General features: G+C 54.1%; 1 protein-coding gene across 1 annotated transcript in view; it reads right to left on the bottom strand.

Annotated features, from left to right (window-relative positions):
- The window catches only part of RIN3 (Ras and Rab interactor 3), a 110,190-nt gene that overhangs the window by 19,487 nt on the left and 66,879 nt on the right, over positions 1-23,824 (bottom strand). The window contains exons 5-7 of the mRNA XM_019745336.2: positions 15,445-15,536; positions 7,137-8,705; positions 5,339-5,647 (exon numbers count right to left, since the gene is read on the bottom strand). Coding sequence (XP_019600895.2) covers positions 5,339-5,647; positions 7,137-8,705; positions 15,445-15,536 — 1,970 coding nt within the window. The remainder of the gene's footprint in view (positions 1-5,338; positions 5,648-7,136; positions 8,706-15,444; positions 15,537-23,824) is intronic.

The following is a 23,824-nucleotide window of genomic DNA, read 5'->3' on the forward strand; positions in this document are numbered from 1 at the left end:
TTCAACAAGAGAGATGCAAAGTGATTAGCATGATGCTGGCTGGGTTATTGCTGAGTGAGAAATGTTAGACATCGTTATTACACAAGAAAAGAGAGTAATATGTTTTATAATCTCCAGACCATGACATCTTAAAGGGCCTGAACACCATTTCTGTTGTGGGGAATAAAAGCAAGCTTTGCTTCCCTTCCAGGCTTGGCCCAAATGTGTGCTCCCCACCTCTCCGCTCCCCCGTCTCTCTCTCTCACCTGGATGTTAACGTCCAGGGGCACCTGGAAAGTCTCCCTCAGCCTAGGTCCGTTAATGACTCTGGAGCAGAGCCCACTCCCCCCCAAAACCCTCCTCCATTCAGCTGGACTTATATGAGTGAGAAATAAACTTCTATCAAGTTAGAGATGGCAAGGTTTATCTGTTATAGCTGCAAGTGTTTCCTTAACAAATTATCTATCTAGCTACCTATCTATACCTGTTTCAAAAACAGCAGAAAGAAATCCACCAAAATACTAATCGCTTTTTCAACATTAAACATTACCGACTTTTGTCATCAGAAATCAGTTTCGATTCTTTACAACACAGATTTGTACAAACCAACGACCTGGCCTCCCTCTGTCCTTTCCACCCCTAGTCAATGTCACAGGCCTGATTTCCATGCTCCTGGGGTCTCTCCCTAAAGCTTCCTCTCCCATCAACCCCCAGCCTCTGCCCTTGCCTGAACCAGCTGCAGATTCCTAGCTGGTCTCTGCCAGGGAGGTGGATGGCAAGAGGCCTGAGGGGCTCTGGGACTATGAGAATACCCCTTTGGTCCCCACATCCAACCACCTGGCTGTGGGGTGCCCTGTACCCCAGCATCAGGAGCCAGGTTTCATTTCCTGAAGTGTCGTATCAGGGTGTTTACACAGACTACTGAAGGAACAGAAAAGGAAAAAGGCAGACTATTGACCTTCACTGGTTTCTTGGATATTGCCGGCTCTTTATGTTAGACGAAGGTTCTTTATGTTCTTTCAGAAAGAATCCCACATTTGCACACACTGCATTCCTCCGTCCTTCGCCCCTCCATCCCCCATCTTAGGGAGGCGTGCTTAGGCTTGAATCTATTTCTCCCCAGTAGCAGGGCCAGCCCTGGACCAGTCCTGGTCTTAGACGTTGAGGAGGTGGGAATAACATGTTTGTCAAAGTAATGCGAGACATGACTCTAGAAGTTCTAATGCTGTCACCAAGTCTCATATGACATCCCCGAGAAAAACGGTCTGCTCCTGGCTACAGGATGGACGGCCAAGTTTATCCAAAGCCACTGTGGCCGTGAACTCTACACTCTGCCTGACCCAGGCCCCGAAACTTGCTACAGTGGAGGAAGCACTTGATCGGGATTCTGGAACTTTGGAAACTGTTCCTAAACTGGCTGCTTGTTATAGAGATAAAAGCCCACAAGCTTTGGAGTGAGAAAGTTCTAGATTTGAATTCTAGGCCCATCTGTATCATGGGCATAAATAGCAACTACCTTTCTGGAAAAGACAGCCTGGCCAGTTACCTCAGGCCTTGTGTCTCCAAGTTTAGCCCTTTGTCCACTGTTCCAACAGGTCTCACCAGCAGCCGGGCCCTATTTTGTCTTTGTCACAAGTGGGCCATGGGGGTACTGCAGGTTAGTATTGCCAGTACCATGCAAAAGAGATGAGGGGGGTGGGCAGGGCGAGTGGGGGTGGGGGAGGGAGGGAAGGGCTGTTTTCTGCTTAGAGTGGGTCAGTGGTGGAGGTAGGCAGGACCCAAGCTGAAGATCTGCCCTCCATGGGGTCGCCGATGCTCCCAGGGCTACTATGCAGGGCTGTTGATCTGCAGACCACACTTTCGTAAGCTGCTAGAAGCCTCTGGCAGGAGAGAGGTGTGAGTTGAATGCTTGGTGTAGAGGGCCTGGTTCTAAGATCAAAAGATCACTGAGTATCAAAGTCAGAGGAGAATTTAAGAGTCAGTTGAGATCTGGCTGAAAACGCATAACCTCCTCATGAGGAAATGTCTGACAAACACAAAATGAGGAACTTCCGTTAAAAAAAGAAAAGTGGGGGGTGGGGAGGGAAATCTGTATTCCTATATATCAATGTCATAAAAGACAAAGAAAGGTTTGGAAATGTTCCAGGTTAAAGGAGATAAAGGACACATGACGACTAAACATAATACCTGACCTTGACTGGATCCAAAAACCAGAGGAGGAAATGCTAAAAAGCATCAAGTGACAACCCTGGAACTCAGATGGTGGGTTAGTTAGATAAAAATACGGTATATCAATGTAAATTTACAACTGTGGTTCTGTAGGAGAATATCCCTATTCTTAGGAAAGTGCTGAGGGGTCAAGGGCCCAGATGAATGTAACTTACGCTCATATGATTCAAAAAACAAATTAAGAATGCACAGAGAAAGCACACAGGATAAAGCAAATGCAAAAACAAGATACTAACGATTCACAAAGGATATGGATATACCCAGTTTAATGTACTGTTTCTATTCTTGACGTTTTTGAAGTCTGAAATTATTTCCAAATTAAAGCTTAAAAAAACACTAAAGAGTTTAGCAGCAGCACCAGTTATTTCACACACAGTCCCATGCGGAACCCTGTGTGTAAAACCGGGGACAGGCAGGTTGTCTGGGCTGAAGCCAGCATGGGGCCCAACCTGCCTTGTGTCCCTTTGGGGGCCCCTGGGGTGCCTCCTGGAACCCAGCTTGGAAACCACTGAGTGGGTTCAGCCTCTACGTTCCTGGGAACGTGCTGGGGAGGCACTCTTTCCTGCATGCTAATATTCACTGGACTCTCACACATACTTGGTTGCCTCCGATTCTCAAAACAGCACTGAGAGGTGTGCCCAGCCCCGTTTTATAAGTGAGAGTACCTCCTTGGGGCTTATGCCTTCTAGGTGTTTTCTATATGCTCTCCCGCCCCCTGCACTGAAGCTGGGGTTCAAACCCAGGCCTGTGAAGGACATACTTCCCCCCAGGGGAAGAAAATGAGGCTCTGAGTGGGGCAGCCCTGGGCTGCTAAGGGCAGCGCTGAGCTTGGGAGCCGCTGGACTCGCAGTCCAGTGCTCATCCAGCAGTGGGAGGAGAACATGATGACTATCGGGAGCCCTGACCCCACCCTGAATTTCTGGGCTCAGAGTCTTCCACCTGCGACTAGCTTCTGGATCATCAGAGAGAGTCCAGCCTCCCTCCACCGAGGATGGGGAAACTGAGCGTCCCACTCTGGTCCGTTCTTTCACATGCTGTGCCAGGTATGCCCTCTCAAGCAATTGCTTTTCTTTTCTTTATTCTCTCAAAATCAGCCATTCTTCCCGCATTCCCTGCATTCTGGTTTTCAGGAAGCAAATTCACCATCGGCAAAATCATCGTGTTTGAAGTTACTGCCAAAAGATTGGGTATTTAAAAGAATTCTAGGAAGACCAAACTTTCTGAGTAAACTGGGACTTGCTGAGAATCTCAGGCCCGAAGCTGTCTCCCCGATAACATCTCAGGGCCTGTAGAGCCCTTGGCCCTGTATCACCTTGAGCCCCGCATGGGTCAGGGAGAAGTGACTCCCCAAATTAGAAGTTCAGACGGGGAAGGTCTGTGAAGGGGGCTTTGCTAGGGTGAGAGGACCTTACACCATCCCCCTGGTCACATACTAACAATGCTTTCTGTTGGCCTGTGGCTGAACTGGCCTGTTCTTGTCTAAGGGAGATGGAGAGAAGCCCTCTTCTAAAACAGCCACCACTGGTTGAGCCTGTGAGGTGCTGTGGATTGAGGTCGACATTTTCCATCTGTTATTTCCAATATTCACAAGTGACTGACTGTGGCTTCTTCACCATTAGGGGTTTTAGTTTCCTCTCTTTGTGAAATCACTTCCTCAGGTGAGGAAACTGGGCCTTAAGGCCAGTTAAGTAAATCATTCCTGGTCATGCAGGTGGTAAGTGACAGATCAGCAATTTGAACTCAAGCCAGTGTGGCTACTCTCCATTACCGTGGCTGTCATGTACAGTTACACAGGTTGCTTACTGCACAAGGCCATCCCACTGAAGGGGTGATTGGGGATACAATCCAGCAGTGTCCTGTTCACTAAGGTGGGCATCATGGTGCAGTGATACCTGTTCTCATTTGCCTGGAGGAACGCTGTGATAAAAGGATCATAAACAGTCCCAATGAGTCCCTTTTCTACATTTGTACCCCTTGCAATGAGACTCTGCAGCTCTTCCTATCAGGAGGGGAAGTCTAGTTCATCACCCCTTGATTCTGGGCTGGTCTTGTGACTAAACAAGCCAGTGCAATATGTCAGAGCGGTGTCATGCCTTCCAAGCCCAGGCCCTCAGATGCCTCGCAGGCTTTGCTTGTTGTCTTGGACCACCAACTACTGCCATGGGCACAAACCCAGGCTAACCTGCCAGAGAATGAGAAATGCATGGCCCCGTCACCCCCATTCCAGACCTGTCAACAGCCAGTCAACCACCCAACATCTGATCAAGGCCACCCTCTGTTCAGCCAGCCTCTGAACAATCCCCTCTGACCACAGACCCACCAGCTAGCCCCGCCACGGTCAGGCCTGCCTGAGCAGACCAGCACAACTGCCCAACCGACTTGTGAGCAATAATAAATGCTAACTGATTTAGGTGGGTGTCACGGGGTGACTTGAGTCCCTCCACAATTCTCATGTTGACATCCTAACCTTCAGTACCTTGGAATGTGACCTTATTTGGAACAGGATTGCTACAGATGTAATTGGTTGTGATGAGGTGACACTGGAGTAGGGCGGGCCCTAAACCAATATGACTGATGCCTTTATGAAAAGGGGAGGTTTGGACACAGACGTGCACACAGGGGAAATGCCATGTGAAGACGGGAGTTGTGCTGCCACAAGCCAAGGAACTACCAGAAGCTGGGAGAGGCCTGGAGCACATCCTCCACTAGAGCCTTCAGAAGGAGCATGAACCTGCTGACATCTTGACCTCAAACTTCCAGCCTCCAGAACTGTGAGAAAATACCTTTCTGTTGTTGCAGTCACCCAGTTGGTGGTACTCTGTTACGGCGGCCCTAGGAATCTAATACAGCGTCTTTTCGTAATTCACACAAAGGCTTGGTATGGGCGGGCTTCCTTGCCGGCCTTCAGCCAACCATGGCCTTCCTCCTGGTGCCCAGGTAACCCCTGAGAGGTGCCCAGCAATTCCATCCCCATCACGCCCAGTCCTGCCCCAGCAGGCCGCATTTGTAAAGACTTCCCTAGTGCCTTCCAGAGGCTCTGGAGGCCTTGGTGGGGGAGGAGTCCCAGACCCATGTAACATCGCAGCCTGGAGAGAGCCCCGAGCCCAGGCCCCTCTGGGTGCCCACCTACCTGGGTTGCCGAGGGCCATGGAGTCATAGATGAGCTTACAGGTCTTGAGCAGGATGGAGATCTTCTTCTCGGGCGAGTAGGCCTTGTGCATGCTGGTAAACTTCTGCAGGATCTTCTCCATGATGGGCACCTCTGGCACACTGGTAGTTATGCCCAGGTCGGTGGTGGTGGTGGCCAGAATCACCAGCTGGTTGTCCTTGAGCTGCTGCAGTGAGCCGTCCTTGCTATGGATCTCATGTAGGCATGAGTTGATGGCTTCTTTCAGCGGCTTCAGGACACACTTGTACAAGGCGGACTCTATAATCGCTTCTGTAGGAGGGTGAGAGTGGGAGGGTGAGGACACCAGTGGCAGGATCCTGCCACCAGGCCTCGTTGCCTGACATTATGGCTATTCCCATCTCCTGATCCCAGGAAAAACATATTCATAGTCCCAGCAGTTACACTTGAGAAGCCACACTGAGAAGACACTGGCACAGGAGCCCTTCGGCTGACACATTACGTCCTAATGTTTTCCACAGGGTCTGACACAGATCAAACTCTCATAGGAATGCCTACTAGTTGACAACTTCAGGGGGCACTGTTCACGTGGGAGTTGTGCAGTGTATAACCTGTGCAGCTGTACGTGGAGGGCCTGGATGCCCAGTAAATGTTTGGTGGAATTATTCTTGATGTCTCTCAATCTCAAATCTACTTGCTCTAGACTCAACAATACAGAAACTGACTTCTCACAATTTCCAAGGCTACCACCTTGACCTGGGCTACCACGCATCGTCTCTTGCCTGAGTTATGTTAGAAGTCTCTTGCTCTGGCCCTTCATAGAAACCAGCATAATCCTGTTAGGGCACATTTGACCATGGCATTCCTGGGCTCAAACCCTGTCAATGGCTCCCAACGCACGGACAATAGGAGCCAAAGTTTTCCCTGTGCTCTTCAAGGCTCTTCCGGGATCTGTCCCTGTGACCTCTCACTCACAAGCTTTCTCACACCCCTTATGCTCATGCTGCTCCACCACCTGCCTCGCATGCTCCTGCCTCAGGGCCTTTGCACCTGCTATTCCCTTGCCTGGAAAAGTCACTTCACAGCTATCCACATGGCTTATTCCTTCACTGTCCAAATATCTTGTCCAAGAGGCGCCCTGATCATCTAGTGGAATGGGAGGCAGTCAGCTTTGACTTCCCAGCAACTCTGCAACGCACATGCCATTATCCTCACTCTACAGATGGGCCAACCCCCGCTCTGGTGATATGGGTCACACAGCTAGTTAGGATTTGAACCCATATCTACCGGACACCAGGGTGACGTTCAGCTGCCTTGGGTGACAGTAGGGAAATATTCTTGGGAAGTCTTTTTGGCTCTACCTTGTCCTCAGGGGAGGGTCTCAGCTGTTGTTTCCTCAAAAGCAAAAGGAGAGGGCTGTGGCCTGGCCCTCCAGGGTTCCTTCACCTCTGAGAGACTTCACATGTCCGGCACACACTGACTCTGGCCGTCAGCAGCCACACGTGTTAGTACTTCTTTTGCCTCAAATTGCTCCTTGTGACTTGTCTCCCCATGAAAGCAGGAGCATCCTGAGGGTGGCGTCCCGCCCAACCACTTATATGGGTTGAGGTTCTTCCACCATCTAACTGGGCACATGGGCAGAACTTGGAAGCACGAGGCAAAACAGCAAAGCTGTTAGTTGGGTTAGTTTGGGGAAAGAGTGGCTTATCTAGGATGACCCCTCCGACCCCACCGCTCCCAGCCTGAGCCTGGGACTGACCCCGCCCCCGCGCAGGAATGACCCCGCCCCCCCAGGACTGACCCAGCCCCTCCTCGGAGTGCAGGACGGGCTCCACCAGCGCCTTGAGCTCGGTGCTCTGCAGCAGGTAGCTCTTGAGCTGCGTCATCATGGTACGGATCTCCTGCAGCATCTCGGTGCTCGAGGCCTGGCGCGCCATCATCTCCAGGCTGTACACTTTGTAGTCCTGCACCAGGTTGCCGAAGTACGAGGCCTTGTCCTGGGCCAGCTCCACCACCCTCTTGTACAGCTTGCGATCGTTGGACAGGAAGGCCTGGAAGACGCTGCTGAAGCTCACGAGGCTCAGGCGGTGCCGCGCCTTGCCCAGGATCATCGAGGATTTCTTCACGCTGGGGCTGCTGAACTGCTCCAGCTCTTCCTCCGTGCTGCTGGTGGAGTAGGAGTCTTGATCTGTGCCGGAGGCGGGTACTCCCCCACTGTCCGACAGGGAGGCCAGGGAGCCCTTGAACTCTGGAGCGCTCTGGGATGCGTCGCTGGTCTTTGCATGTGGGCTCTGAGTTCCGGCTTGGGAGGTGGGGCTTTGGCCTTCCCTGGGCGGGCCAGGAGCAGATTTCTCAGGGGCTACCTCCTCTGCCGAGAGCTCCGCGCTCTCCAATGGGCTTGGGAGGATTGAGGCCAGTTGTCTTGAGATCCGTTTCTTCCTGGGAGGCGGGACTGGGGGTTGCCGGATCTTCTTTGGTAACTCTGGCGGGCTGCCCAGATCACTGGCTTTGGCCACTGCTTCCTGGCCTTGCTCTGTGGTCCTCTGAGGCCTGTCCCCAGGGCTGTCTGAGTTCCCCTGGGGAGGCAGGCTGAGCAGGGATACCCTGGACGGCCCCAGCTGGTCCCTCTCTGCCATCATGCCCCTGTCCACCTCCCCTGCACTCTGCTCCCCCAGGGACGCCTTCTCGGAGACTCGCCGTCTGGGAGGAGCAGCAGGGAGGCCCTTCTTCCCTGGTGCCGGAGGGGCGGGGGCCTGCTGCAAGAGGCTGGGTGTTGCCTTCGGCTTCATCTCTTCCTCCCTGAGGGGACCCAGTCCTGCTGGGGGGCATGGGAGCCTCTCGCAGGCTGTCATGGGTGGCTGGCTTGGATGGCCTGGGGGGCCTGGGGCATGGGGTGCCAGGTGAGGGGCAGGTGCCGGGGCTGCAGGAGGAAGGCCCTCTGGAGGCGTGGAAGGAACCACTGGGGGAGAACTGGGCAGAGGACAGGCCAGAGCTGGGGCAGGTGGCGGAGGAGGCCGGGTGGGGCTGGAGGGAGGCAGAGTGGGCTTTGGCGGAGGGGGCGCTGGGCGTCGAGGGGCCCACTTGGAGGTGGGTGAGGTAGCGTCAGAGGTGGGAGGCAGCGGGCGAGAGGGGCAGCTTCCAGGGGGTGGCAGGTCGGCAGGCAGCGTGCTGCCACAGTCCTCGATGAAGATGGGATTCACAAACCACAGGCGGTCATTTCCTATGGAGAGTTCAATTTCACAGGAGCAGTTTTCCTCACGGGAAGCGGACCTGAGGCTGGACGCTGGGGGTGCTCCTGGGGCTGCATCTCTTGGGGGCACTGCTGCGCTGCCCCCTGCTCGCTGGGGGTTCAGTGAGGAGTCCCAGAAGCCTGTTGAAAGAAGTGAGGAAGAGATGATCAGTTCTGGAGCTGGGCCCCTGCTCCGCCAGGGGTGTTGTGGGCAGCGAGGGCACAGGGCCAGGGGACGGCCATCACCGCGTTTACTTCAGGGCTCCCAGAGTTGTTTTCCTCTCTTGGACTGTTTTAAACTCTACCACCACTTCCTGCCTCAAGAGGGGAAGCCCCACGAGGTCCTCCCCCACAGTGCTGGGGTGGAGCCAGGGAGCGGTGGTGACAGGCTCGGCTTCAGCTCTGTACCTTGGCATGGGAAGGGCCCACCATGGAAGGCACCAGGGACACAGGGTGTAGGCCCTGTGGGGAGAGAGGGGACAGAAAGCCGAGTTCCTGTAGATGACTGACTGGGTGCCCACTTGACTTTCCAGCTCTAGAATGGTGGGACCAGTACTTTCGGCCTATTTTGGCCACCACAGTTCTATGCAGGAAGAACAAACATATGGATTGTGGTTAGTGAGCTCAGACCTGACCATCCAAGTGGGGAATGCCTGCCCACAGCAAAATGATTCTGACTCTGGTCAAACTCAAAGTTAAAACAGGAAGCTACCTCATGTCCCCAGTGGGAGGGGGACGGGGTCAGATGGCAGGGGCTCCTGCACTGCTGAGCTAAGGTTCCAGCACATGCCTTTCTCCTGACCTAGCCTTCATGGACTCGGCCCACGGCTGCAGCCACCAAAGCATGTCTATCCCTACGCAGGCATTGTTGGTCACTGCCAGGCTTGTTCTGGGTGAGGGGCACGGAACATCCATGCTGAAAGGGTATTGGGGGGTCCCTTAGTTCAGGAGTTCTTGAGTTCCGGGTCCCAAGCCCTATGGAGAATCGGATGGAAGCTCAGGACTCTCTAAAAAGGGCACAGGGCACAGCATTTTGAGAACAATTTCGGTCAGCTGCAGCCACTCTGAGCTCACTCAAGCAGCTCCTGGGACAGGGAACCAGGCCTTGTTCCCTGTTCATTTTAGAGATCCATAGTGCAGACTGCCTTGGTGGGGCCAGGCCTCTAGACTCTCTCCCAAGCTCCGTACTTCTGGGAGCGAGTCATCAGTAAGAAAACTCCCCCAAATCACATGCAGGACAATAGCAGGGGTTCACACACTGAGTTCAGGCGTGGGGGCCTCTTGCTGTACACGGATCCTCTCACGGATCCCTGACCACAGGTGTTTGGTATAAGTCCTGACATTGTCCCTGTAACGCAGATGAAGATAAAGAGACCCAGGGAGAGTGAAGCACTTGCCCAAGGTCACCGGATGCATTGGGATTTGAAGCAGGTCAGACTAGCTCTAACGCCTGTGTGCTCAGCCGCTGTGCTATGTGGCCTTCCTTGGAACTTGCGACACTTCCCATCTCGGTTGCTCTGCCAGCATGAGTGACTACAGGGTGGCATGCACCCCAGAACTGGTGATGGGGTAAGAAAACAGGCTCTTGATACTGACAGAAAGGAGACGGTCGAGGGCAGCGTGTGCACGTGTGCCCTAAGAGAAGGGTACTCTCAGGGATGTGGGCATTTGCCCCCTTGCTGGCCAGGGGGAAGATAACCCAGTGAAGGTGAGCAGGGCGTAATCCCAGGGGCTGCTGGGAAACTGATTGAAAGTGAGCCGTGGGCATCCCTCCTGAGGTGGGGCCGTTATGGGGAGGACCTTGGGGCTCACGGTTCAGCCCGGTTCTGGGCAGACACCCTGTGTCTGGCAGCCTGGGTGTCGCAGCCAGCTGTCTCCACAGTAACAAGGATGACAGACTTTCATGTGACTCTTTCCAATTTGCAAAGTTCTGTGCACATCACAGCCATGACGTGCGGACATAAAGTGCCAGGAGGGGGTGTCTCCCGGCTCCCCTCAGACCTGGGTGAGCTGTTCCTCTTGGCTGCCTAGGCCCTGCACTTGGCTTTTGTGGGCAGCTACTGACCCCTGCATGACTGCCCTCCTTTCCTGGGTGCTTTGCATTGAGCACACATCTGCTCTGGCTCTGGGGAGTGAGCAATGGAGACACTGTACCCTGTCTACACAGGCCCAATAAAAGTGTCTCCTTGGCAGTTCTCCTAGCAAGGAGCAAGAGGCAGCCCCACATATGAGCTGAACCTCCCCCCACCCCACAATGCACACCTCCAAGTTCACATAAACCTTTCCTTTGGGTGAAGGTGGACATCAAATGGTAGATGAGAAACAACTGCCCACCCATGCCTGGGCATTCTCATTACTGCTCACCCAGATCACGGCCATCGCCTGCACGCCCCCCACCCCCACCCCAATCCATTTTCCTCCTTGTGGCACCATGCCGGGCGTATAGTAGGCCCTTGATTGCTAGTTGTTCAGAATTACTGCCAACGCTTTAACCCGGCATTCAAAGCCTGGGGGATCTGAATCTGGACGTCTTTTCTAGCACCACCTGCTGAGTCTTCAGCCTCCTCTCTGCTGCTCGCCTCTTCCTGAACATGCCATGGGCTGCCCCGCCTTCAGTCCTGGCTAGTGCTGTTCCCTCTGCTTGCGATGCTTTGCCCACCCTCTCCACATAGCGAACTCTTACTCATCCTTCGAGATGCGGGTCAAGTGCTACCTGTTTGGTGGCGTCTTCCTGACCTCTTCAGGCCTCCCCTTCCCGCCCCTGTGCTCCCCAGCTCTGGTGCCATCAGGGACTGTCATTCTCTGGTTTTGTCGGGTTACCCCCATCCCCGACTCAGAGTTTCCAGATGGCAGCAGCAGTGCTTCATCCATCTGAGTATTTTCTCAACCCCTTGGCTCTCACGAGTGGATCAGCTTGGCCAGAGTGGAGAGGCAGGGCTCTGAGTAGGACACAGGCAAGGCTGGTTTTCATGGCAGAGTGAGGAGGCTCTGAACCAAGGGAGGGCGTCTAAAGGCGAGAGAGCAAGAGGAGGGAGGCAGGAAGGAGGGTCGCGGAGCTCCCTAAGTGGACAGGCCACCAGTCGGACAGCCTGCCTTAGAAGCGCAGGGTGGGTCCATCATGCACCGATTAAAAACAAAACACATTTCCCATGGCTCAGATTTGGATTCTAGCAGGTGTGGAGCAGAGCTTGGGTTCAGGGAAATGGGCTGGGGCCTGGGTGACTAGGAACTGCTCCCCTGCTCCTAAGACTGAGGGGTGGGGAAGCTGAGATCTGAGGGGCTGTACCTTAGGTTCCGGGGGGCCTGTTGGGGAATCGCAGTAGCGGTACAGGGCTTTATGCTCACACACGAAAAAAGGAAGTAGATTACTTTCTCTGCTGCTTGCAGAATGCCGAGGCCAGAGGAAAAGCAGAACACTGTCATGCAATCCTAGTGGTTGGTAAAGCTGTGGGCGTCTGTGCCTGATGGCACCATGCCAGGCCTTGGCTTAGCGGCCGGTGTTCCCCTAAGAGCCCCTGCCTTCACTGCCTCTGTGCTGCCCTCAGGATGAGGAAAGTTTTGCTGGCTCTGTGACCTCCTGTGCCTTGGCTGGGGATCCCTCTTGCCAGGTGTCCATTCCTACAATCCGCAGAGGGCCTGAGCCGGGCCAGGTGCTGGGGCACAGGTGAGGAAGGTTTCACTCTTGGAGAGCCCGGGCTAGTGGCAGGACAGAGAGGGGAAGAGTAAATGCAGCAAAATATCCCGGATGCTGTAGAAACAGCTCAAAAGTCCAATGAGTTCAGTGACTGAGTATTTTTGTGGCATCCCAAAGATGGGCTGTTGGACAGTCATTCAATTCGAGTTTTCAATGAATTTGTAATAACTAGAAAAATTCTCACTATAGAAAGGAAAAAGCAAATGACATGCAAACTCGAATGGACTATAAAACACGCCTTTTCTAAACAAATTTTAAAGTATTAAACATATATGCATGGCAAACACGTCTGAGAACGTCTGCAAATTTAACCCTTAGTGACCACAGCTTTCTCTAGAGTCCTTTCGCATTTATGCTCAGCTGCATATAGTTTAGTGCTGAATTGCTCCCTGTGTTAGTTTTGTAGCCCAGGGACTATTCTTGTGTAGCCTGCTCTTTTCCAATGTTGGCTTTTCCAAGGCCAAACTTGGAATTTTTTCAGCTCACGAATGAACGTTCTGGTGCAAGTCAAAAGCTCCGTGTCAGTGACATCATCCGTGTCTGAACAGCAGGCCTTGTGCAAACTATTCAGATATTTATTACATTCTGTTCATTTTGTAAAAAGTGGCTAGAATGCCAGAAAAAGGACGCTGCTGATACCAGTGACAGGAAACACACATGCCTCATAAACTTACTGCAGCGGCAAGATCATGAGGTGGGGCTGGCAGCTGGGGTCAGAGCCTGGCTGGTGGAGGAGTGGGGCAGCAGGCCCAGGAGTAAACGGGGACTCTGGGTGCGGCTGCCAGGAGACGCTGGTATCTGTGGGGAACTGCTACTGCTGCCCGCAAAGCCCCGCTAACCTTCTGCTCCGTTTCTGGGAGATTCCCCAGTGTCCCCTCATTAAGTTCTCTTTAATCTATGCTAGCTTCAGTGGGTTTCAGTTCTCTGCCACCAGAGTGCCTTGTCTAGAACAGTATGTGACAGGATGGGTGCAGTGCTGTGTGTCCCTGCAAATGCTGCTTGCTGCACATTTATCATCACTACTGCAGGGTTAGGGAGGCGAGGTCCCGGCCTGCACAGCTCAGAGCACACTTCAGTTGGATCACGTTCACTCTGCTTTTCCTTCTCCATCCATTCTGGGGACGCACTGAACCAGGGAAAACTATTCCGATGAACCTCGCTTTCCGTCCTGCAGCCCTTGGACACCAGGTCTCATCAGAGCCTTCTGGTTCCTAAGCTGACGAGTCCCTAGGGGCCGTCACTTAAAGCCCCTTCTCAAGGAAGTAAGTGCTGACAGATGAATCAGAACTGCCACTGGCTTCCCAGATGGCAACCTCCCTTCCCCTTCATCCTGCCCGAGGTCAAGCTCTCCCAGGATAGAAAGGCTTGTCTATTCCAGAAAGGAATGTCCCAGGGGTGCCTGCCTGAACCCCACAGTGGGGCCATGGGCTGCTGAAAACTGACCCTCCTCCCCAGCCCGAGGCCACCCATCACACTTGTCTTACCAACTGGGCCTCAGACTGGCCACTGATGACTCACTGCAAAGACAACTGAGAAGGTTGCGGGGTGCAGAGGCAGAAAGCCCTCGGTGCACATCCCAGCTTTGTTCCTCTCCCACCTGGGGCACCTTGACAAGTTTTTCAGCTGTTCTAAGACTTGATTTTTTTTATCTTCAAAAGGAGGACACAAGGATTACACAAGACAGCACTAAGTGCGTTGTAATGAAAGTGTCATGCACACCATTTGAGATCTCAGGGGGGATGTCATTTGAACTGTGTGAGTTACAAAACTGTCACCGTTCTACGTTCAAACTTCTGGGAGGGTAAGAGCCCAACAACTGAAATATCTGGGGGCGAAGTTCAGCGTTTATTTCCAATATCAACTGAAAACTGGTCCTGAAGTTTATAAACTGGGCAAATCAGACCTAGGAGAGTCCAGGTAAAGAGGTAAGGGGCAGCAAGAGAGAGTGGAGGCGGCTGCAGATAAAGCCCCGGTTCAGATCCCAGCTGTGCCACTGGACATGTTACCTAACCTCTCGTGCCTCAGTTTCCTCTGCCATAAAGCAGGGATTACAATAACAGAACCTACTTTACAGGGCTGTTTGAAGATTTGATGAGTCAGGGCAGGTAAAGAGGTTGAACTCAGGGCAGGGCCTGGCAACTCCTATTTCCTCATCTTGGACCATAAGCTTCCTTGTGGCATCTCTTGCACGGCTGTTCGGAGGCCCCTCTGGGTGGTGGACAGAGGTCTGCCCTGGGTACCAGGGGGTGTCTTCTCTGATCTCAGGCTGCCCCCTAACTTCCTCTCCAACCTGGTCCTGCCCTTTCAGTCATTGCTTCTTCCATGCGACCAGCACTGGTGCACAGGGCACTGCCCTGTCCCAGGCATTGCGCTGAGCTGTGCGTGGCGCAGGGTCCCATGGGTGGTTCCATCTTGATAAAGCCTTATGGGTGAACTGCATTGCTCATCGACATGGCCTGCCTTCTGCCTAGGAGTTGGAGCACTCAGAGGTGGCTGGCCTGGCTTTTCAAGGGCCAGCATGGCAAGGCCCGAGTCAGAGGTCAGCGCTGACCGATTTCACCCTCGCAGAGCACTTCTTGCTATTATGTGGAAGGGCTGGGATCAGACACACTTTTGTTTTTTCTTCTTCTTACTGTTCCTCGCCCCTCCGCATCCCTCAAAATGTCAGAGGGGTAGGGGGCAGGGTGGGGTGTGCTTAGGGTCAGTTGGTTGGGCAGGGGTCAGACCAGGGGGGCGGGGGCACACTTTAGTTCATGAGCACGTTCACTCTGCTGTCCCTTCTGATGAGGGGGGGCCGGGGCTGTGGCGGCTGCTGGCTCCCACCTCTCTGGCCACCTCTGAGAAGGACCTTGATGTTTGGTTCTGCCTCAGCCAGAGCCACAGCCTGACAACACATAGGTCAGCTATGCTGGCCCTGACCAGCCCCTGCTCCCTCAGACCAAACAAGATTGTGCCTCAGACCGAGGCAGCTGTTCAAAGGTGCCATTTTGAAGCTCCCTGCTGTCGGTGCTCAGCAGCCTGGGGCAGGGGTGCGGGTGTCCTGTGAGAGCTGGGAGCTGGGACTCAGGGTCCAGCTTGGTCTCAGCCTGAGGAGCCATCCCTCTGCACAGGCTGTCAGCAGGGGCGGTTCTAGGGCCCCGTCTCCTCAAGCCCTGCCACCTCCCCTGCCCACCGGAGAAGACTTACCCAGGCCCAGGTTGGAGATGGTCTTGAGGTCTGTGAAGCTGCTGGCCTCAAGGATGGCCTGGGGCAGCCTCAGCGTGAAGGGCAGTAAGTCTCTGTGGAGACACGAGGGGTTGGAGGTCACGTCTGAGGAGGGATCCACGTGTCCTATCGCCAGCCCCAAACCCACTGCCCACAAAAAAGAACCCCAGCAACCCCACTGGCTGCTGGGGTCTCTGCACAGACTGGAAGATTCTCTGGGGTAGAGGGGCAGAGCCCTGCGGCTGAGGGAGCCTCCAGGTCCCATGTCCTCACTAGGGACTCAGAGATGCGGGAGATCCTCCATGGAGTAGAGGGGTGGGTCATGGCTTTTCCCTAGTTGTCCTGGCCTGGGAAGCCCAGGGAGCTTCCACCAAAGGCACTATTCTTGGTAAAGTGAGTGACACACTGAGATGTGCATGGAGCTTATAGTCAGGCCTCCCCAGTGAGTGCAGTCAGGCCTCCCCCAGTGAGTGCAGTCAGGCATCTCCAGTGAGCGCACAGTCAGGCCTCCCCCAGTGAGCGCACAGTCAGGCCTCCCCCAGTGAGCGCAGTCAGGCATCTCCAGTGAGCGCACAGTCAGGCATCTCCAGTAAGCACACAGTCAGGCCTCCCCTAGTGAGCACACAGTCAGGCATCTTCAGTGAGCACAGTCAGGCCTCCCCCAGTGAGCGCACAGTCAGGCATCTCCAGTGAGCGCACAGTCAGGCCTCCCCCAGTGAGCGCACAGTCAGGCATCTCCAGTGAGCGCACAGTCAGGCCTCCCCCAGTGAGTGCACAGTCAGGCATCTCCAGTGAGCGCACAGTCAGGCCTCCCCCAGTGAGCGCACAGTCAGGCATCTCCAGTAAGCACACAGTCAGGCATCTCCAGTAAGCACACAGTCAGGCCTCCCCTAGTGAGCACACAGTCAGGCCTCCCCCAGTGAGCGCACAGTCAGGCATCTCCAGTGAGCGCACAGTCAGGCCTCCCCCAGTGAGCACACAGTCAGGCATCTCCAGTGAGCGCAAGGTCAGGCCTCCCCCAGTGAGCGCACAGTCAGGCATCTCCAGTCAGTGCACAGTCAGGCCTCCCCCAGTGAGTGCACCGTCAGGCATCTCCAGTGAGCGCACAGTCAGGCATCTCTAGTGAGCACACAGTCAGGCCTCCCCCAGTGGGCGCACAGTCAGGCATCTCCAGTGAGCACACAGTCAGGCCTCCCCCAGTGAGCACAAAGTCAGACAACTCTATCTGCTGCCTTTGGTCTGCACAGGGAGCTGTTCAGGGATTTCTCCAGAGATCTTCCAGAAGGGACTCAGATACGCTCCCCCTTAATTGTGCAGATGGGGAAACTGAGGTGCAGAGAGGCAAAGGAATACATCAAGGCCATGTGGTGAGTTGAAGGTAGTGTGCTGCGTCCCCGGCCGGCCTCCTAACTTCCAGTCCAGGGCTGTTTCAAGGGGCCAGGAAGGAGAGCATGGCACTGCAGGAGCCCCAGGATGGGTGGTCCCAATTCAACACCTCGTCCTGGCATTCAAGGCCCGTTCCTCCTTTTACAGCCATATCCTCGCTCTATCCCCCTTCTCCCCAAACCATGATTCCAATTACGAAATCCCATCTATTCATGCATGCTAAGAGCCTTCCATGACAGCCCTAGGCCAGAGCTATCTGTCCCCTGGGGTCTTCATGGCCATGCAGTCTGTACTCTTCCTTCCTCTCCTCCCTGTTAACACCATCCATGGGCTCTGGGAGCTCCTGGAAGGGGCGGGCAGCTTTTCAGGTCTCTGATGTCCCCACAGTGCTTAGCACACACAACTGAGGCTCAAAGAGTCGGTATTTGCTGAGTGGACCCAGCTAAACTTCAGGAAGCGGACTAGGGGAGAGCAGGGCAGAGACCACCTGGGATGGGGCTGGCAGTGAACTTCCCACACTACCTCTGCTCAGCACACAGGTGCATGAGGCTTGTCGGGGTGCCCCACCCCGTTGTGAGAAGTGTTTTCACGGGGGGGAGAAACTGTTTATGGAAAAGCAGGATGGGGGAGGGTAGAAAAAGATTCCGGGCTCTGTTTCGAGTTCCTAAGATGTGGCTTTTGGCTTCTCCACCGTCAATAGGTGGGGTTTGCCCACCGATCTTTGCATCTTCTTTCATCGTCCTGGTTGGGTGATCTTCCTGTGAACCTGAGGCTTCGGGGGCTCCCTGGCAGCACCCCAGGCAAGCCAGGCCCAGACCCAGACTGGACACGTCCATAGTGCTCCACCTTCACTGTAGGCCTGCCCCATCACCACGACCCCACTCTAATTTTGAAGGGTGGCAGAATTTATCTCATATGGCCTCATTTTACCTGGTTGGCTGTCAGGCCTGCCTGCGGGATTTCCAGTGGTTTTCTGGTCACTGTATATTGTGATGGCCAGCAGAGTGGTTCAGCTCCTCTGATGCCCTCCCTTAAGCACCAGGACAATCTCCGGCACCCCCTCACCCACCTCCTCAGTCTGCTGCTCTAGACACTGCTGGGGTGACTGCGGACACTCCCCAGCCTGGAACCCCCTCTTCCAGGGCCTTCTCCAGCCTGCTCCCACTTCTCCCCACAGATCCTTCCCTGGAACTCAGGGGCCTCCCAGTGTCCCGTTCGGTTTCCTATAGTGTCCTGCTCATTCCCACCTCTGAGCTTTGCATAAGGGACTGTGTCCCTGTCCCCTCTCCCTGTGCCTAGTTAGATTCTACGCATCCTTCAAAGCCACACCATGGGCCCCCTCCTTCCCCATGATCCAGCATTGTCCAAGGATTTCATCCATCGGTGCTCCCCCACGCTTCACCCCATTCAGCATTTCACCAGGGGCTGCCCCTTCCAAGTCAGGAAAAGCACACACAGGATGGGGGTGTTTGTTGAGCATCTACTGTGTGCCACGTGCTGGGCTGGGTGTTCACAGGCCTTTCCTCACATGATATTATTATTATTGTTACTATATCACAGCAACCCTATGGGTGGGCATTAATATCTTTGTATTAACTAATTAACTATTTCTGAATCAGAATCCTCTAGGGGAGCTGCTGGAAATGCAAATTCCAGATCCATGCCTAGTGTCCGGTCCAGGGGTGGACTGGGAATCCACATTTTTAAATAGCTCTCAAGGGGATTCTGATGGACACAGCCTTCGGTGGGAATCATGGCCCCCAAAGCAAAGGCTAGTGATAAAAACAAAAATTAAGCACCTTTCCAGATACGTATGTGTGTATGTGTTTCCTTATAAACTATTAAGTCCATTAAAATGCATTCACAAAAATAGAAACTTTTAAAATGGGATATTTAGAGTAAGAGTTCTAAAAGCCCCCTCCCACTCTGGGGTGGGGGGTCAGCTTCCGCACCTCCCAGGGTGCAAAAGGCCCTCCCTGGAGGCCTCTGGTGTTTTTCAAACTTTTTGGACCATGACTGCCAGTAAGAAACACTCCTGGCGTGACACACACACACACACACACACACACACACACACACGCTAAAGAGTTTAGCACAAGACTTACTCCAGCTACATGAGACACATGCTAATATTTTCTAGTCTAGCTTAATTTTTCATTCAAAAAGAGCCAATCACGATCCACCCAGCTCATTTTATGACCCCCTCTGGGGTGTTTTCTGACACCAACAACCCATCCACCGGACACCCGTGGGGTGTCCCACAAGTTAATTCCGTTCTAACACTCACTGGCTGGAGTTAGCTCAGACCTCACAGGTGAAGGACTCAGTCCCACCAGACTGCCCCCACTTCAGTGGCCCATTGCAAATCCGAGGCCACTGTACTTCTGACTGACTGGCGACAAACCAGGGGTTCCCATGACCCCCTCCTCAGGGTTGCTACAGCGGCTCTCAGAACTCAGGAAAACACTTTGCTTACGTTTACTTGTTTGTTATAAAGGATACGACTCAGGAAGAGCCCGATGGAAGAGGTGCACAGGCAAGGTCTGGGGCAGGGGGTGAGACACAGAGGACGGGTGCAGGACATCCGCCTTCTCACCTGGCTGCCACCTCCCAGCACCTGGGTGGGTGGGCCCGAACGTTCCAGCCTCTAGTCCCGTGGTCTTCCTGGAGATCAGCCCCACCTTAAGGCCATCTAGGGACCCTACCTGTGTCACCTCTTAGTTTAAACTCAGGTGCGATTAAAAGGGGCTCATTAGGAATAACGAAAGACACCCCATCACTCCGGGAATTCCAAGGTTGTAGGAGCTTGGACAAAGACCAAATACATTTTTGTTTCATACCACCTCCCAATGCGTTGTGCCCCGCGGATTGAACACCACCACATACCACGCCTGTGATCTCATTCATTCTTTGGCACAGGCTAGTTTTCTCCTCCCTCTTAGGGGCTTGGCACCCCCACCCCCACTCCAGGTCCTGTAACATGGGAAATGCTTCCAAGATGGAAGGCCAGGCCTAGGAGAGCAACATCTGACCCTCCTCGATGCCCATGGTGCCTCAGCTCCATCTCCTTACAGATCCTGCGTGACGTGTGTGGTTTTGAAAGTCAGCCACTAGAGAGGGAACAATGTGAATTTATTTTGGCAATTTTTTTTTTTTTTTAAGTGAGAGAGAAGGAGAGAGACAGAAAAAAGCAGCCTGAACGTCAGCATCCACAGACCTGGCTAAAAGCCGAGCTCTGCCATTTCCAGCTCCTGGGCTGACAGTGGAGACTGTCTCTCTTACGGGCTTGTTTTGAGAATTAATGAGCTGGGATATAGGAAACGCGAAGCACCAACCTGCACCAAGTGGGAGCTTCAAGTGCTTCCTCCTCCTGGGAGTGAGGCCCAAGGGCACTTCTCAGGCCTCGGAGCAGTGGGGGGAGGCCCCTGCCCTCTGCCCCACTCAGCAGTACCATCCAAAGGCAAGATGGTGGCTCCTGGCTCAGGTGGCTGGGGAGGCTGCTCCAGACAGTGATAAGCGCTTTCTTCAAGGGAGAAGAGGACCAACCTGCCACCACCTCCTCCTGCCAGGAGGAAGGTGGCAGCTTGGTCACAACACTTGGTGTCTAGACACCTCCTAGAGAGGGCAGGCCTAAGGGGCTCCTCCTTACCTCTTCATTTTGATTAAGTGCCCCCCCTTCATAGGCTGCTGACTCCTGACCCCGGGTACGCTGAGGACCGCACCTCACAAACCTTGTAAGGGGGTCAGCAGAGTGCCTGGCACGTGGGAAATGCTCCCAAAATGATCAGGTGTGTTCGTCCTCCCGTCGCCTAGGATAGGAGCCCTGGCAGTTCCCTGGGTGCCTCCTGCCCCCCCACTCCTCTTGCTTCCCCATCCACTGCCTGGGGCAGGCACCTCCATACAGGGCCTGGAGGGCTGCAGCACGCGCCCGGCTGGTCTCCACTGTCCCCTTGCTTCAATCCCACCTCCTCTGCAGCCCTGTCACTCTGCTGAAATGAAGTGTGACTGTGAGCAGCATCGTGGCTCAGGGCCCCTGTGGTAGGAAGTCCCTGTCGCTCCTGAGTATGGCATTCGAGGCCTTCCCAGCAACTTATCTCCCCCCATGTGTCTGGTTCTCCCCATGAAGCCCATAGCTTTCCCCCTGCCAGGCCGTTGCCTGTGTGGTTTCTTCTACCTGGAATTCTCTTCCCGCCCTTCTTTGCCTGGCCCCCAGTGTCACCTCTTCCACCCAAAGGGTCTGGACTCTCCCATGTATGGAAGGGCCGGACTGGAGGGGAGCAGCTCACACATCCTCTGGCCTTAGGCCTTGTACACTATGCTGGGCAGAAGCAGTGGGTTCAGGAGTCAGACCCGCTTGGGTTCAGATCTGGCTCAAAATTTAGCGGGGCAAACTGAGACAGGTCACACCTCACTTTCCTCATCTACAACAGAAATGAGAAAACATGCGTGATTGTGTCTGCAGCATTCACTTTGTGCCAGGTTCTCTGCTAAGCCCCCTACAAGGATGGGCCTGATTCTTGGCACACCCTCGGGGAGGGGTCATCGGCCTCATGAAGTGGGTCTGAGATGACAATAGCTCCCAGCAGGAGCTCTGTAGGGTGAGAAAGAACTTCCTGGGCAGTGCCCCCGACAAAGCCTGACTCCACATGACACCCTGTCAATGGGAGCTGGCTGCCCCAATGACCGCTGCTGGCCCACCCAGACCGCTCTGACGCCTTCACCAGCTCTGCGTACCCATCGCCCAGCCTCTGCAGGGTTTGCTCTTGAGGGCTGGCACCGGTGACTCTCAGAGGTTTGTCCTGGCATGCTGGAGCCTCACTGCCTGCCCCGCTGGCCCTGTGCAGAGCCACAAATGCCTGGGTGTGCCCCGGGGGCTGCCTGGCTGGCTTGGGGGTACAAAAGCCCAGCTCTGTGGCCTTAGGATAGACGACTCTGAGGTCCCCTTTATGATCCAGAGATTCCGGCAGGATGCCGCTAAGGCTGGGACGGCCCCTGCAGTCACATCCTTGCGCGGCTTCTCTCCCATCCTCGTCCTGCTGCACTCCCCCCCCCCCACCACAACTCCCTTGCTTTTTCTCCTTGGGGGCAAGTCCTTTAGGGTCACCTGCACCTGAACCCTGCTGTCCATGTCTGCTCCTAGCAGACCCCCAGCAAGCTATTAATACTATCCTTTCCCTAGAAGCTGTTCTCAAACCCTGGTTTGCAGTCAGGCTTGCTATAAATGCAGGAGATATACATGTCATGTGCATGTTATAAATGCACAGCCCCGTGACCCACCCCAGGCCCACTGAGTCAGAATCTCCGGGGTGGCCCCACGGTTCATATTTTTAACCAGCTCCCCAGGTGGCTGTGGGGCCCAGCTAGGTCTGGGAACGCTCTCCAGAAACCTCACCAGTCGTCCATCCAGCCTGAAGCATTAGGGTTTGCATTAGGGTTGGGGTGAGTGCCCTGAAGCAGAATCTGTGCCTTCCAGTACTGGGGGTGGAGGGGGCAGAGGCTGCTGGTGGCACATATCACGTGCTCCCTAACGAGTGCTGGCTGGAGAGAGATGGGGCCTCCTACTGTGATGAAGTCTTCGTCATGCTGCCTGACCTTCTCAAAACTGGTCCATGCTATCGTGGGGAAGTGCTCGGTGAACACGCACCCAGCCCCGGCCACAGGGGCCTCAGTGCCCACTGGGAAGCCGGCTCAGTGAAGGAGGGGGTGCGGGGGGCTGGGCCTGCAGTGCAGCATGGTGTCGAGGACGCAGGTCTCAGAGCTAGGACTGACATTCATGACCTGGGTGTTTAGCATTGATCAAAATGCCCTCCTGTGCAAGGCCTGCAGGATAAGCACGCAGGCGCTTGCAATGTACTTTATCCCCGGGTGTTCGGTTCTGAAGGAATCTACTGGGCAGGGATTTAGAATTCTAGACCCACAGAGCTCTCATACTTTGGTGTTCGATCTTGGCTAACATTCCTTGATAAATGAGGCAACTGAGTCCAGGAAAGGTGAGTGACTGGTCCAAGGTCAACCAGCTCAGTAATAGGTCTCCAACTCCCAGCCTGGAGGTCTTCCTCCCGCAGCATCTCATTCTTCAGAAGTGGCCTCGGAGCTGATACTGCCAACCCCCAAATATAGGAATGCCAGGCTCTGTCCCCTGTGACCTCCTGCAGGGTCCCTGAGTGTTCGAGGGTGGGTGAACAGGCACCTGCTTCTCTGGAATGTGGAGAAATGGCAGCCACAGGAGGAAAGGTTGGGGGACGAGAGGTGACCCTGGCCCCAGATTTCCTTGCACACATAAAGTCGTCACCCCAGCACACCCTCCAACAGCCCAACCTGTGGAAATAGAACCAGAGCACCTACTGGGTGGCGGGCAGCATGCTGTCTCTTTATCTTATTTCCTCCTCCAGCATCTCTCGAATGGGTATTATCACTCCCATTTTACAGAAGAGGGAGTTGAGACTCAGAGAGATTAAGTAACTTGCTCAGTTCTGGGCTCTGTCATTGTGTCATCATTCATCCCTTCATTCATTCAAAGCACCCAGAACGTGCCAAACATGTTAGGCACCTTCTACTAAGGTAAGAACTTCTCAGAACAGGAAAGGCTTATCTCCTGGAGAGTTTGACATAATTTACAAAGGGCCACGGGCCCTTGATGTTTTGCCCTGTGGGCCTAGAGGGACATGCTAGGTCATCAGAATTAGGATGTGCACAGTGGGGAGGCTGGAGCAAAGATCATGGACCTTGGAGCTTTATGTACTTTGAATATCCACTCTGCCATTTACCAGCTGTGCGACTAGCAAGTTACTTCTCTGTCTTAGTTTCCTCGTCTATAAAATATGAATAGCAAGATCACTTACCTTGTGAAATTGTTTTCAAGATTTAAAAAGATAATGCTTATAAGAACAATTAGTGCTGGGTACCTGGACAGCCCTCAGTAGACAGTAGCTATGAGCAACAGTTACTATCAGTACCACCTTTTCTGCCCACTGGG

Source organism: Rhinolophus sinicus, linkage group LG03 (genome assembly GCF_036562045.2).
Source record: "Rhinolophus sinicus isolate RSC01 linkage group LG03, ASM3656204v1, whole genome shotgun sequence".
NCBI lineage: Eukaryota > Metazoa > Chordata > Mammalia > Chiroptera > Rhinolophidae > Rhinolophus > Rhinolophus sinicus.